Raw genomic sequence first — 15,793 nt, 5'->3', positions numbered from 1 at the left:
CCAAGGTAATGAGAATGGCAAGTGACAGGACGATTGCAACAGTGCAGTAAAGTGGATATATGTCAGTGACTCCTGCCCCGTTTTGAACTGATAACCACCCCCACCAGACAGAGGCCGAGATGCCCTCACCGCATGCCTAAATCACACAGTTGCCTTCACTGGAAAGTCCCTGGGCCCCCTGTACTGGTGCTGAATCTGCAGGTAGCAGGGTTAGTAGCAGGGTTGGTGGGCTTCATCCAGCTAACATGAGATTTGCAGTGGTTGCTTTTCCTAAAAGCAATATTTTACGATGGCCAATTCCCAAAATAGGGGATTTGGTGCATCCTTACTAAATATAATGGCAGTAGGCCATGCCAATTTTAACCATTAACCCTATAAATGAGCAACATTATGGTATGTAGGAAACCAAGGAAATATTTACAGCACAGATTTGCCTTGTGGGTATTGCTGCTATAGATTCTGCACATTGAGGGAAGCCTTGCAGCACATATGCCTAATTGCATCCTAAGACCAGACTTTAGTTGGTAATTATTATCAGAAAAGTCCCTTCGTTGTTAAATGTGTTATAGGGTCTTGAACCTACAATGTACCAAGAGACTTCTGACCTCTACAGTCTGGTACAGGGGCACACAAGGAGGGAATTTTTATGGTATTTTGTGGAGAGATGGTAATATAAGTACTGGTAACTGCCACAATAACCTATTGGGAGCTGCTAGCTAAATCCCACCAATTCAGGTGTAAGCCTTAATGGCATTTATCTAATATAAGCAAAAGACTAGTAAACGCCATATGATTGAGAAGAGCTGTCAGATGCAGCAAATGGATTGTTACTGAGGGTTACAAGACCATTTTCCAAAATGCCACCTACCCCCCATTAATACATTTGCACTTTGATTTATTTACTGTAAGAACGTTTTCTTCTCATTTAAACCAGCACTTGGGAAATTATCCATTTATAATTAAGCCCTTAATAAGATGACCTCCTCTGAACTTTCTTATGAATTCTTGAGCTCAAGGCAATAAAGCTTTCATTTCTCTTGCGTTCATTTTGATGCCTTTAATACTCCAGCTTATTCACGCGTTCTATTTCAATTATTTAATTGGTTAATTGAGCAGACATATTTTTTTTCTGGTGCCTCTGTGTGAGATTAGGAGAGATGACCCGCTACAGGACTACCCGGAATGAATAAAGTAAGACCCATAAGAAAAAAATATAATGCTGTATATATTGCCTTGGCCTATATAATGTCGTTGGGAACATGAAAATAAACCTCATGGTCTAAAAGGAATATTCTACTGACCAGGGCACCAGGGCCAGATGGAACACACCCTGGGGTACTGACAGAGCTTAGTTCAGGCCTCTATTTCTGACATTCTCAGACTCCCTTACTAGTGATGAGCGAATCTGTTCTGTTTCGCTTCGCCAAAAATTTTTTGAATCTTTCAAAAGATCCGCAAAACGGCGAAAAATATGCGGCTATTATTTTGTTGCCCGCGGCTTTTATTTTGTCACACGGCTATTCTTTTGTCGCCCGCGGCTATTATTTCGTCGCTCGGCTATTCTTTTGTCGCCCGCGGCTATTATTTCGTCGCGCGGCTATTCTTTTGTCGCCCGCGGCTATTATTTCGTCGCCCGCAGCTATTATTTAGTCACACGGCTATTCTTTTGTCGCCCGCGTCTATTATTTTGTCGCCCGCGGCTATTATTTCGTCACCCGCGGCTAATATTTCATCGCGCGGCTATTCTTTTGATGCCCGCGACTTTTCTTTTTTGATGCTGGGACAATTTTTTCATCCGTTTCGCGAAACAATCCGCCAATGGCAAAACGCAGAAATTCTCAGCGAATCCATGCCTGGCAAAACATTTCGTCCATCACTATCCCTTACATCTGATATGGGGCCTATGGTTTGGTGGAAAGCTGATGTAATTTCTGTACTTAAAAAGGGATTATGATCTCTCATTGGCCAGTGAGTTTGTCATCAGTGGTGGGCAAGTTATTTCGAGGTTTGTTATGGGTTCACATACAAAATTAGGTTCCGGAGAATGGCATCATAACCAGTAATTAGCATGGCTTTATGTAGGACAGTACGTGTCAAGTTAAACATTTTCTTTAACAGACTAACTTTCTTTTTTGGGGTTTTAAGTTCCAGTAACACACAGCAACCAATCATCATTCATCAATCTTCTGTTTAAGACAACATGTTATTGGTGCTATGAGTTACTAGAACGGGACAAAAAGTTGCACTTGATTATCCATTGCCACCTTTAATCTTGGCAAAAAACGAACGGGGGGCTGATGACATTGGGGGCGGAGCAATGACACATGGGGCGGAGAGATTTTGTATGCGTTTAACTATGCAGAAACCCAAACAGACAGTTGGTAAATGGGCAGCCTTAAGAAAAAAAGCAAACTATTCAATTTGAAACCCTAATTGGTCTCTAAAGGCTGTTCCAAATTACCCAAAAGGCAGACCCTGTCAACTCCACAACCCTTCATATAATAATAAGCAAAATACTGAGGCCCAAATATAATTAAAAACCAAAGGGTTTTAATTTCACATTGAATAAAAGCAAGGCTAGTATTAACCACTAGATCATTCTGAAAAACACAAGGAATGGGTTTGATAGTTGATAGCTAAATGTATGGAGCCTAAATGTGTTTTTCCCTCTTAAGGTAAAGAATAAAAAACAGAAATATTATTCCTACTGTCCATGAGTTAAAAAAAAAAAAGAATATAAAATCAGCCATGAAACTTCAGCGAACGCCGAAAATCGAATTTCAGTATTTTATGGGCATTTTCTCTCCGGCAGCTCTCTCTTTATGCATATTTAATCTGCTACAATTCTCCACTCTGTATTATGTGCACGGCCATTAATCAATATGGCTAAAATTTAATTCATTTTCCACTGCAGAAATAAGTGAATGCTGATGATATGCTTGGAGTCTGATACATACAGGGCTCATTCTTTGCAGGCTGTTAAATCCATGTTTTTTGAAGACTTTCTATGCAAAAGACAAAGATGTATTTTCTTCCATTTTGAATTTCTAATTAAAGATCTGTCAAAAGCTCTATGTGAATATCATTTTGCATTTTTTGTTCAGCAGCTCTCCAGTTTGGAATTTTATTAGCTACCTGGTTGCTAGGGTCTTGTTTACCTTAGCAGCCAGGCAGTTAGTTAAATGAAAGACTGGAATATGAATAGAAGAGGGTCTGAACAGTAAGATAAGTAATGAAAAGTAACAATCTTAATACATGTGTAAGCTCACAAAGCAATCGTTTTTGGCTGTCGGGGTCAGTGACCCCCATTTGAAAGCTGGAAAAATCTAGAAGTGGAAGCCAAATAGTTTAAAAACTTTAAAAAATAAATAATGAAGACATACTAAAAGTTGATGTAAAGGTGAGCCATCCTTTTAAGTTGTTACTCGAGGCACCAAAAATCGGTCCCTATGCTTTTTAGGATGGGTCCCCATAATCCCCCTAAATCAGTGAAATGTCATTCTACACACTATTTGTTTCAAATAGTATATACATCAATTTTTTGTTGCAAATCTAATTCTCTAAATTAATTTAGGTTCAGGTTATATAATGAGTGAATAGTAGGTGTGCATAGTTCTGCCAAATTTCAAATTAAATATACAAATTCCCATAATATTATGGCATTTACTTATCAAATACATGCAATGTTAATACATGCAGGGTTATGCACTTTTGGTTAATACATGCAGGGTTATGCACTTTCGTAGCAATAACAAATGCAAGCTATACACTAAATGGTTGTGTGGACTGGAGGCCACCTTAGTTGAGAAGGATTTGGGGATTCTGTGGATAACAAGTGTTAAAACTCTAAGTAGTGCCATACTAAAGCAAACAAAGTTCTGACTTGCAAAAGGCAGGGCATTAACTAAAGGGATGAAAACATAATTTTGCCCCTTTATAGGTCCCTGGTAAGGCCTCACCTTGAGTATGCAGTGCAGTTTTGGTCTCCAGTCCTTAAGAAGGATATTAATGAGCTGGAGAGAGTGCAGAGACTGCAACTAAACTGGTAAAGGGGATGGAAGATTTAACTATGAGGTTAGACTGTCGAGGTTGGGGTTGTTTTCTCTGGAAAAGAGGCACTTGCGAGGGGACATGATTACTCTGTACAAGTACATTAGAGGGGATTATAGGCAGATAGGGGGTGTTTTTTTCCCATAAAAACGATCAGTGCACCAGAGGCCCCCCCTTTAGATTAGAGGAACAGGTGAGGGCAGTGAGGTTGGGGAATGCCCTTCCTAGTGATGTTGTGATGGCTGATTCTGTTAATGCCTTTAAGAGAGGCCTGGATGATTTCTTGAACAAGCACAGTATCTAAGGCTATTGTGATTTTAGGATCTACAGTTATTAAAGGTATCAGTATATACAGTTTATATATGTGAGTGTATCATTAGGTCTGTTTATGTGATACATGTGCACCGGGATCACTTGGAGGGGTTGAACTTGATGGACTTTGTCTTTTGTCTTTTTTCAACCCAAATTAACTATGTAAGTATGTAACCGCCCCAGTTTCTTACATAGACTTTTGGAAAGGTGGCATGGCTGGTGTGGAATAGCCATTTCCAAAACTGTCAAAACAGTTATGTGATACCCTCTATGTGCAGAGCTACATACCTCAGTGCATATCTAGAACACTGTAATGTCTAGATGTCTAGAACACTGTAATGTTCTGTGATTGCTAGGCTATAGAATTCTGTAATAAAATGGCTCTGCTATATCTGTTTTTCAGGAGGATACTGATCACAAGTACTACACATCCAGAACATATGGACCACTGGATCCTGCTAGTAGGGATTTATGGGTGAACATTGATCAAATGGAAAAAGAAAAAGTAAAGATTCATGGAATACTTTCAAACACACATCGTCAAGCTGCGGTAAGAAATCTTAAGAAATCTGTAATTAAAAGCCATGATACCTGCTCACTGAGCAGAGAATGTTAAAAAAAACTACTGAATTAACTAACAATTACTTAATTGAATTTAAATGGTTTATATAGTTATACCTTTTACCTTGGATTCCTTTATAATGTTTATGTTGGTTCTATCTTTATTATTTTATATCCTGCTTCATTCATTTTCAGTTGTCATCACCTTGTACAGTATCATAAATTGCAGTTATTGTTTACCGTAACTTTCCTTAACCCTCTTCGTATGCTCCATTTTCATTCTGACAATTTCTTTAATGTTTTTCACCCATCTGTCCATTCATGTAGGAACTGCTATGTTCTTCCCCATTAGAGTGTCATGTGTTTTTTGTTGGTCTTTCCTTGGAGCTTTTCAACATTCTTCTATCTTCTCTCTTTCCCCTTCTCTCTTTTGTTTTCTGTTCTTTTTCTTAATTTTCAGTTGCTTTGGCCATGTTTTCTTTGGCTGTCATCTTGAATTTTGTCTTCCACTTATGGTTTCAGTATGGGCAAGAGCTGTATTGTAGAAAAATGCAGTAAAAAAATGTGTATGTATTTACGTATAAATGTTTATATAAAGCTACTTCTGCATGCAGTGCGGTGCTTTAAAACAACTGAGAAGGAGGTTCCTTTCCCGTAGAGTTTACAATATAAGTAGTTGAGTAACCTTCAGAACCAAATAGGAGGCTAAAAAGTACTGCAATTTACAGCGCTTGGCATTGCCCTCTTAGTGCGGAAATGGAGATAGATGCTTTACTAGTGCATCAATGGGTAGATTTGTGTTTTGAGAGACTGAAGCAGGATTTTCTGTTCATATATGAAATTTCAGAGGCAAGGAGCAGCAAGAGAGACAGATTTAGATTTAGGCACAAAACAGGGTGCTCTGACCAGATTGTGACTGTAATGGTGGACATACATGGGCTGATAAATTCTGTCAATGGTTGGCAGCTTATTGGTCTGTGTATGGGGCCCTCAGACAGGCCTGCCTGACCAATATCTGGGAAAAAAAATCATACAGATGTTAATCAGGCAAGTTTAAAAATCCTGTCGGGAGAGAAGCACATAGCACATTAATGTGGCCCTCATCCCGATGGGCTGCATCCTGTCAATGTGACATAATCGTTGGGCCCTCATAGTGTCAGAGTGTGCTGGCAGGAACCCAGTGGGCCGAAGCCCTTGTGGGCCCCCAGCCTTATATTTTGAAATTCAATGTATACAGTATATAGTGAGTGAGTCCCTAAGCTCAGGTAAGTGCCAGCAGCACAGAGTATGTGCAGGGAATCAGCAAGAAAGAAGATGGGGGCTACTGGGGCATCTTTGGGGGCACAGATCTTCCCTGCTAAAGGGCTGTGAGGGCCTTGGGCTGGTACAGAAGCACAAACATTCTGCCCTAGTTCTGCCTTTAGATTTAGTTCTACTTTAAGGACAGAGTTCTGCCTTTTACTCCCACACTACATCCTGTTTCCTGTCCACACAGTCCATCACAAAATGTTGGCTCAAGGGGAAAATGTAAAAGGGCAATATTTACTGATATATATATATATTCCAGTTTGGTAAAATTCTTTAACAGGCCAGTTAATTATTATGTTATGTGTAGGTATTGGTTAAGGGTGTAGTTTTCCTTTAACTCTAACCCTTTTGCTACCAGCAATGTAGACTAAATTGTGGGTAAGCAAGTAATGCAATGTAGAAATAGACATTTTACTGGGGAATTCAAGTTAGGCCTTTGGTCTTAACTATAACCCTTATCATAGCCCTCTCATGTTTTAGCCTGAAGCAATGCAAATGCAGTTCTATATTGCTTTCAAGTAATAAAAAGTGAAATGCCCTCAGGAAGACACAATGCAGTTGAGTCAAATGTTCAGTCTCTGTCTGCCAATATTATCTTATGTTTTTTATCATTCCTCTTATAAAGGATATCCGATAACGCCCTATTATAAAGACGACAATATGCAACACTTGTGAGTTTGCTTTTTCCCCGACAGAAAGGTTAAACTGTTTTGATGAAGCACAAACACATCCTCATGATACTAAGCATTTCCTTTAGCAGAAATTTCTCTTTCAATTATACCGGGCGAAAGCGTTTCCATGGTAACAACTTCAAGCAGAATGTTATAAGAAGCAAAACTAAAGTGGTGTGTGGTGAAAATCACGGTACATAATGAATAAATCACGTTTTGACATGAAACTTTCATTCTGTATTTTTTTTTTTTTTTTTTACACAAAAAATGATTTTTCTCTCCTGGCATTGTACTTTGCAGAGAGTGAACCTGTCCTTTGATTTTCCATTTTACGGCCATTTTCTACGTGAAATTACCGTGGCGACTGGAGGTAAGTACTATTCCACAAGTTCACCTTCAGAAATCTTCTCTGTGCTTTGCTTCAGGTGCTGAATAAAATAATGCGGGCGCAGTGTTCAGCATAGCTGGGAATAAAGAGAGAGGGTATATTTAGAAATGCATTTTCAGGATATTTGAGGAGTTTAAACCCTGGGAGAATCATTCCTTTTGCTTCATAATAGCAAAATGATTGGAGGCTTTAAAGCAGAAAATTCATTTTTCATGGCTTTGTACCAAAGATTTTATTTCTTCCCTCATTTCTTTCCTGCCCATATCTCAGGAAGATAACAATATAAACAGAATATCCATACTGATCCAGTCAGTTAGAAATATATGTCTTTAACATGTAGGGGGTCATTTATTAATGTTCCAAATCAAATTTTGTGCCAAAACTCCCAATATTTGAATTATGGTTCGCAAACTTGAATGTTCGATATGTATTAAATGCAAAAAATCTCAAACTGACAAATCCCTGGAATTAAAGCTTATTCGAGGTAGAAAAAAACTCTCCAATTCACAAAGTCGAAAACTGATAAGCTCATTAATGGTCATATTTTTGTACTGAAATTGTGCATGTTCCTTTGTGTTATGTTCTGCAAATATTCTAATAATGTTATTTGTTTAAAAGAGAACTATTCATTTTGTAGTTGTTTTCCCTTCCAAACTGCATATACAGGGTCGGACTGGGGGGTGAAGGGCCGCCGGCCCCCCTCCCCCCGCACGGCCCCCCCTAACCCCCCCTCACAGGGCCCCCCACCCGACGTACTACTCTGTGTGGGTACATTTAACGCGTCAGGGGAGGAGCGGTTGGGCAGGGGGAGCACAAGCAAGGGCTGGGTCTGGGCCACTGGGGCCCACCTGGATTTTTCCTGATGCCAGTCGGACCCTGTGCATATAGTATTTGTCCTGTTGTAAATTTATTCCCTTGAACTGGCTAGGGTATAACATAGGTTGTACTAAGAAGGAACCCACTTAAATATAATGGAAGTAACTGTTACAGTATGATATTTATTTCTTGAGTTTATATCAATGAATTAAAGCTATTAGTAACAGATAAAAGAGAAGGAAAGTCATTTTGGCATTTTACTGCCAATAGATTTGCCACATTAGTGCCACCTAGAACGCTATTTTTATTTTACTATACCTGATAGCAGCTGCTATTTTAGCTTGGTCTTGGTAGCTTCCTGCTGCAGTTATAGCCATTGGAAGCTCAGATCACACATTCCTAAGGGTAGGGGAAGTGAGTTCTTATGCATTCTTATGGGGGGGGAGCAGGAGAAGGGAGAGAGGAGAGAACTGAGCAGACTCAAGCCCCAAACCCGAAGGAGCCCTAAAAGAGAGGAAGTCTGATACCAAAGAACATGTTCACAAAAAAGGAGACAAGAAACCCTATGTTTCTTTTGATAGAGGACTCAGTGCAGCTTTTCTGTGAGTGCTTATGGCTGTATTTTCTGATAAAGCTTACTTAGTTTTTACCTTTCCTTCTCCTTTAATAAGGGGTCTCCTCATAGGCTGTAATATACTGATTCCCAACCAGTATCATGCAAGCAACACGATGCTAAACACTCATTTGGTTTTACTCCCAGTGGCCTGAAAGCAGGAATTTTTGCCATAGAAGAAAGGTGGTAAAATGGGGGTGGGGGGTCGGCCTCCGTGTGCCTGGATAAGAAATCCAGCGCTGAACATCTGACAAACCCCAGTTGATTCATAACTGTCTTTCAAAAAGGAAAATCATGGTTTGCCTTTGTTCCTTACTTGCAGATCTTTGTCGATCTTTGGATTGTCACCTCACTCACACTTCCAACCCTAGCCAGTGGATCAGCGCTATATAATATGCATGTGAATGGCCAAACGTGGCAGGATCTGATCCATTGGCTGTGGGTTGATTAACTAGGCTGAACACTGGCTCTAAATGTGAAAAAAGCATTTCCCTGGGCCTTCTAATACAAGCCATAAGGCTACACCTCTCTGTTTAAGGAATCTCAAGTTTGCCATTAACATACTTTTCCCCTTCAAACCAATTGTTATTTGAAACACACAGCCAGTCTGCAAGAAGAGCAAACTCCATCTGGGTCATTTGCAGCTTTGCAGAAAACAAACTGTTTTTAATCATGTCTGTTTAGTTTGATTGCAATAAATGATAGTGTCAACCCATTGAGTCCATGTGAGGAGCTGGGAACTAATTTCTATTGCTTCTTACTTTGGTTCGGGAGTGGAATTTTGGTTGAGCAATTTCATTTTTATTTTATTTTCCTTTTTCATATTGATTTTACATGGATCTACTCTGTTTAAAGTTGTACTTCATCTATGCATTTAAAGCTGATTTGGAAGCATATCCACCCAAATCTTTCTCATAAATCTTTCCTTCCTTCCTTCTTTCCTTCTTTCTTTCTTTCTACCTCTCTTTCTACCTCTCTCTTTCCCTCTCTCTCTCTCTCTCTCTTCCTTTCTCCCTCTCTCTCTCTTTCTCTTTCTTCCTTTCTCTCTCTCTTTCTCTCTCTCTCTCTCTCTCTCTCTCTCTCTCTCTCTCTCTCTTTCTCTCTCTCTCTCTCTTCTCTCTCTCTCTCTCTTTCTTCTCTCTCTCTCTCTCTCTCTCTCTCTTTCTCTCTCTCTCTCTCTCTCTCCAGAGTTTAGAGATAGTAAACACTGGTCTACATAATATCACTTTCTTTTTATGACGTACATGTATGGCAAGTCCTTTAAGACCTCTAATGGTATTTATGATACTATTATCATAAAAAGTAGTATGGAACCTGTTCTGGATAAAGGGTCTTTGTGTAATTTGGATCACCATACTAAAAATAATTTAAACATTAAATAAACCCAATATGATATTTTTGCCACCAATAAGGATTAATGATATAGTTGGGATCAATTACAAGGTACTGTTTTATTATTGCAGAGAAAAGGGAGGTCCGTTTTAAAAGAAGTATGTGATTAAAATGCACTCTGTGGAGGATGGCCTTCCCATAATTTGGAACTTTCTGCATAAGGGGTTTCCAGGTAACTGACCACACTGCTTGTAAAGGTATGGGGTCTGTCTCAGAACAAATAGATGGTTCAAGGATCTCCTTGGCAAATTGGGTTTGCATCAAAAGTGCAGTGAGTGGTTTTTGATGACTTAACTGGTGTTTGTGCAAAGGGAAGACATGGTAGGATGAGAATAGACATTACTGTTCTTCTTAGATTCATGAAAAAGCTTCAGAAAGATTGGTAAAGTGCATAAAGAAGGGACTTTAGGAAAGTAGAATTTAGGTTCTCTGAAAAAAGAAATGCATCAGTAACATAATCAGATAAGGAACTTTCATGAATGCTATGAATTGTATATCTGCTGCCAGACATAATCTGATTTTCTGCTTCCATTTCTGTTGGTAAGAGGTAGTGATACCTTGTCTCTTGTCAATGCTTGCAAAGCATAACTATGTGTAAAGTTCATTCAGCATTGCTCTGTAGGGAATATGGGCTGGCAGCTGGGCTGCAAGAGAAATTATCATTGTAATGATCAACAACTGAGAAAATGCCCTTTGCTGTTTTGGTCCTGTTACAATAGATTTATTCCATCTAGTATATGAGAGCATAAAAGACAGGAGTTTTTACTAGCTAGTCTTGACCTGTACAAATTGTAGCTTTGAACCTTAGTGTAGCGTAGTGTAATGTCTTGTTTTATTTTAGATAAGTAAAATTTCTGTTGAGTAGAAGCTTATTACTAAGGCAAAGTGAAGCCATTTTGCAATGCAGAGTGTTCTGTGTTCTGGCTAAATAATGACACAAACACCAGAAATGACACTAAAGATTTTGATTTGCGATAAAGCACACGTCATTTTGGTGAATTGGACACAGTTGGCATAGGCACAATGCATGTGAGTCAAGAGAATCATCCATTTTTGTCCACAATCATCGCACAATTCTGTGGAAAAATGTGCATTGTGGGGTGAAAAAAACATGATTGCACTAAAAAATGCACTTTGGTCGCTGCACTTGTAGACCTAAATAAGTTGCAGTAATGTTAAAGTTGTTGTCCTTCCTCTAATGAAAACATCAGATAGATTATTTTCTGTCAATAGTAAAATAAAATTGTGTTAATCCAATAAAATTGTGATTTGCGTTTCACCTTAGGGAGAGTAGGTCAGTTATTAAATCATTGTGTACCTCGAGTATAAGCCGAGGTACCTAATTTTACCTAAGAAAACTGGAAAAACGTATTGACTTGAGTATAAGCCTATAGGGTGGGAAATGCAGCAGCTACTGCTAAGTTTCAACAATCAAAATAAATACCAATACAATTACATTAATTGAAGCATCAGTGGGGTATATGTTTTCCAATATTTATTTCAAAGAAAAACAGTAAACTAGCTCTGTAAGCGGAGAAGAGGGTCAACAATTACAATATGAGTACTACCCCACGCTCATTGCACATTGGCAAACTGGCAGCAGACCCAGAGTGGGAGCCTAGGCCAGGGCACTGGAGGGTCTGGTTGCAGGTGGCCTAATTTGCACACAGAGGAGAGAGGGTGCTAGTCTAGAGGGACCCATGGCACCCGACTCGAGTATAAGCCGAGGGTGACTTTTTCAGCACATTTTGGGTGCTGAAAAACTAGGCTTATACTCGAGTATACATAGTAATTCCTTTACAAACGTATTTGTTACTGTATAATATTTCTATTGTTCCGTCGTGCCATCTCTAAAACTCAAATATAGAAACAGAAAAAAAGAAAAACTTGAACAGTAATTACGTATCATCTCTGATCCAAGAAAGAGAAGCAAGTACAAAATAGTTCCTATGGTAATATGTAATTGGCATTAATTAACATAAGGTAAATAGATCTGAGAAAAAAAAAAAACCTTAACGAATAACATCATTTTAAGAAGATAAAACTTTTTTGGAGTTTACTTTTTTTTTATGTTCTCAATTTCATGGTTTCTTTTATTGTAATTGGTTTAATCACTTTCTAGATTGTTCAGCTTCAGTGGTAGCAGAATGTGAGTATAATTGCCTTCAAGTGCGTTAAACTGCAGAAATGATGTTCCAAAATAAATAAACTGTACTTATACCAAGATGCACTCCTTGCAGACAGACCCAAACCTCTTAGGAAATGCAAATAAAGATGTCTAAAAGGAAAAATATTGTTGCTATTTCCATTTTATATTCCATTTCCATTTTATTTATAAAATATTATAATGATATAATTACATAGACACCCTATATTGGTCATGGAATAAGTATCTCTGCAGATCACATACATGAGCACAGACACATACATGCACAGGCTTTATGTTTTATTTTGTAGTACAGATATAGGACCTGTTATCCAGAATGCTTTGGACCAAGGGTATTCCGGATAAGGGGTCTTTCTGTAATTTAGATCTCCATACCTTAAGTCTACTAAAAAATCAATAAACCATTAATTAAACCCAATAGGCTTTTTTTTGCCTCCAATAAGGATTATTTATATCTTAGTTGGGATCAAGTACAGGTACTGTTTTATTATTACAGAGAAAAAGGGAATCATTTAACCATTAAATAAACCCAATAGGATTGTTTTGCCCCAATAAGGAGTAATTATATCTTAGTTGGGATCAAGTACAGGTACTGTTTTATTATTACAGAGAAAAGGGAATCATTTAACCATTAAATAAACCCAATAGGGCTGTTCTGCCCCCAATAAGGGGTAATTATATCTTAGTTGGGATAAAGTACAGGTACTGTTTTATTATTACAGAGAAAAAGGAATCATTTAACCATTAAATAAACCCAATAGGGCTGTTCTGCCCCCAATAAGGGGTAATTATATCTTAGTTGGGATCAATTACAAGGTACTGTTTTATTATTACAGAGAAAAGGGAATCATTTAACCATTAAATAAACCCAATAGGGCTGTTCTGCCCCCAATAAGGGGTAATTATATCTTAGTTGGGATCAATTACAAGGTACTGTTTTATTACTACAGAGAAAAAGGAAATCGGTTTTTAAATTCTGAATTATTTGATTAAAATGGAGTCTATGGGACAGGCTTTCCGTAATTTGGAGCTTTCTGGATAATAGGTTTCTGGATAAGCGATCCCAATTCATTTGTAATATAGGTAGTATATATTAAATTGGCGCTACCCAGGGCTCGCAAAACCCAGTCACTTTACCTATACCTTTCTCAGATAAAACTCTCTTTTTCAGACGTGAGCCCTCGCATGGATTGGAGACCACGGTGTAGTGCAACTATTCCTCTCAGGTTGAGCTAACAATAAGGGCGCCAGTCTTAAACTTAAATAGGAACAACTTTTTTTTTATTTCATCCACATAGGCTTGTCTAGTATTATTCAGCCCTGCAGAGTCAATCAATGCACAATGGCTTAGCACAAAAACAATGGGTTACCCCCAGCTTTCAAGTAGAAGGTGAAACTCTCTTTCTTCCTAGGTCTGTAAACTTGGTCCTTACTCTGGGCGGTAGTGCACCCGGGATATTAATTCCACTAACACTCCTCGTTGGAGCTCAGACTGCTCACCATCTCTCCCTAAACTATCTATTACAGCTAGAGTATAACATGACACTGACTAGGCCTGTACCTGGGCTTAGATTTCACTTATTCCCAACCTGCTTGCTGAGGTCAGCTTCTTTTAAAAATGGACTCAGAGAACATATTAATAAATTATATAATAATCTAGTGGTCAAACTAAAGAAGTTCAACTAAAGAAGTTCAACCCTTTATGTCTATATGAAACTTGCCTAACAGCTATACATTGAACTTGCTTGTGTATGTGTAGGGAGAAAACCCACTTAGGTTATGCCACAACAGTTCTCGCCTGAGTATTGCTGAGATAACATCTACAACATATCAAGTGCATTACATTAAGCTTCTACGGCAAATGTGTATACAGGGATCACACTTTTCTGTAGAAATATTTATATACATAGTCACACACACATTTAGGGGACATTTACTAAGCAATTTTGAGAAAAAGTCGACTTTTTTAAAAACTTTTTTACTTCTTTGAGATTTAACAATAAGTTTTGCCAAAATAACTCCCATAATTTGTGATTTATTGTGAACTTTTTTTGTAAAAAAAAAAAATTGGCATCTGTTGAGTACCATTGAGTCCTATGGAGGTTTAGAATAGCAGAGCAATAGAATAGTCAGTGACAGCCTTTTCAAGCCTCTCAATGTTTTCTGTTTCACACATTTTCAAGAGTAAATGAATCCCATTATAGTTTTTGTTTCACCCAGTTTCAAGGGGAAGTTACCCCCTCAATGATTTCTGTTTCACTCAGTTTCAAGGGGACACTAGTGCCCTCATTGTTTTCTGTTTCACACATTTTCAAGAGGAAGTTAATCCCATTATTGTTTTCTATTTAACCCAGTTTCAAGTGAAACTTAAACACATTATTGTTTTGCCAGAATGAGTGCCAATGCTCCAAAAATGACTTCTTGGGAAAAATAAAGAGGATTCATGGAACATTTTTTTTTTGTACGAATGATTCAAGCATTAATGTAATATTTTATAAATACAACAGTGATTGAGTTTAATTCGAATTTATACCATGTAGAGTTATATGACTTTCAAGGCCAGAAAAAGACAAATTTTAGAAAATCAGCCCCATAATTTATATGGATAGCACTCCAAAGGCATTGTGTGAAAGGCAAAAAAAAAAAATAGCAGATTGCATCCATTTTTTTGCACTTTGCACACTGCCTTCCTAGTTGTAAATGACCCCTCATATAACCTTTGGTTCTCTCCTTTTAAACAATATAGGTCCATAATGTTGGTCTCCAATAGGGTTGTAATAGGCTGTCATAGGGTTATGTAATAAAAGGCACTAAGTTTGCAGTAACCCATAGCAACCAATTAGCAGCTTACTGGTCACCTGTTTAAAAGCAAATATCTTATTGGTTGCTGTGGGTTTCTGCTCCCAGGCAAACTTATTACATATGGGGGAAAGGGTTTTTTTTTTACAAAATGGATGTTCAAAAGGCAAAACATCACCACCACCCACTCAACTCAGTTATTTTGTTTAGTATTTAAAACAAAATGACTGTATCAAGATACTACCTTAAGATATACCTGCTCCATATATATCATATCATATATATATAGTACACAGGGAGGAGCACACCCTATACAAGTCCAAATGCCCTTGGTGCAGGTCAAAAACAAAAATATAATAGAAAGAGTGCCGCACACACAGGGACTTGATACAAAAGAAAAAGTGTTTTTATTGAAAAAATTCCAACATTTCGAGCACAACCAGTGCTCTTCCTCAGGGACAAACCAGTGCTTTGTCCCTGAGGAAGAGCACTGGTTGTGCTCGAAACGTTGGAATTTTTTCAATAAAAACACTTTTTCTTTTGTATCAAGTCCCTGTGTGTGCGGCACTCTTTCTATTATATATATATATCTATTATGTTATGTATAAAATGTCTGCTAAATATGAGTAGAAATATCTTCCCACATGGCAGCCCTTCTGTTAATTTCACAGTCGTTGGGCTGAATATCTCACTTCATTAAAAGTTTTTTGCCATCA

The 15,793-nt window shown here is 38.1% G+C and overlaps 1 protein-coding gene across 1 annotated transcript in view; it reads left to right on the top strand.

Annotated features, from left to right (window-relative positions):
• Positions 1-15,793, top strand: part of plxdc2 (plexin domain containing 2) — a 249,937-nt gene that overhangs the window by 127,364 nt on the left and 106,780 nt on the right. Inside the window, exons 3-4 of the mRNA XM_002933138.4 lie at positions 4,766-4,912; positions 7,203-7,272. Coding sequence (XP_002933184.1) covers positions 4,766-4,912; positions 7,203-7,272 — 217 coding nt within the window. The remainder of the gene's footprint in view (positions 1-4,765; positions 4,913-7,202; positions 7,273-15,793) is intronic.

The sequence above is a fragment of the Xenopus tropicalis genome, chromosome 6 (genome assembly GCF_000004195.4).
Source record: "Xenopus tropicalis strain Nigerian chromosome 6, UCB_Xtro_10.0, whole genome shotgun sequence".
Classification (NCBI taxonomy): Eukaryota; Metazoa; Chordata; class Amphibia; order Anura; family Pipidae; genus Xenopus; species Xenopus tropicalis.
This window is presented reverse-complemented; position numbering and strand designations above follow the sequence as displayed.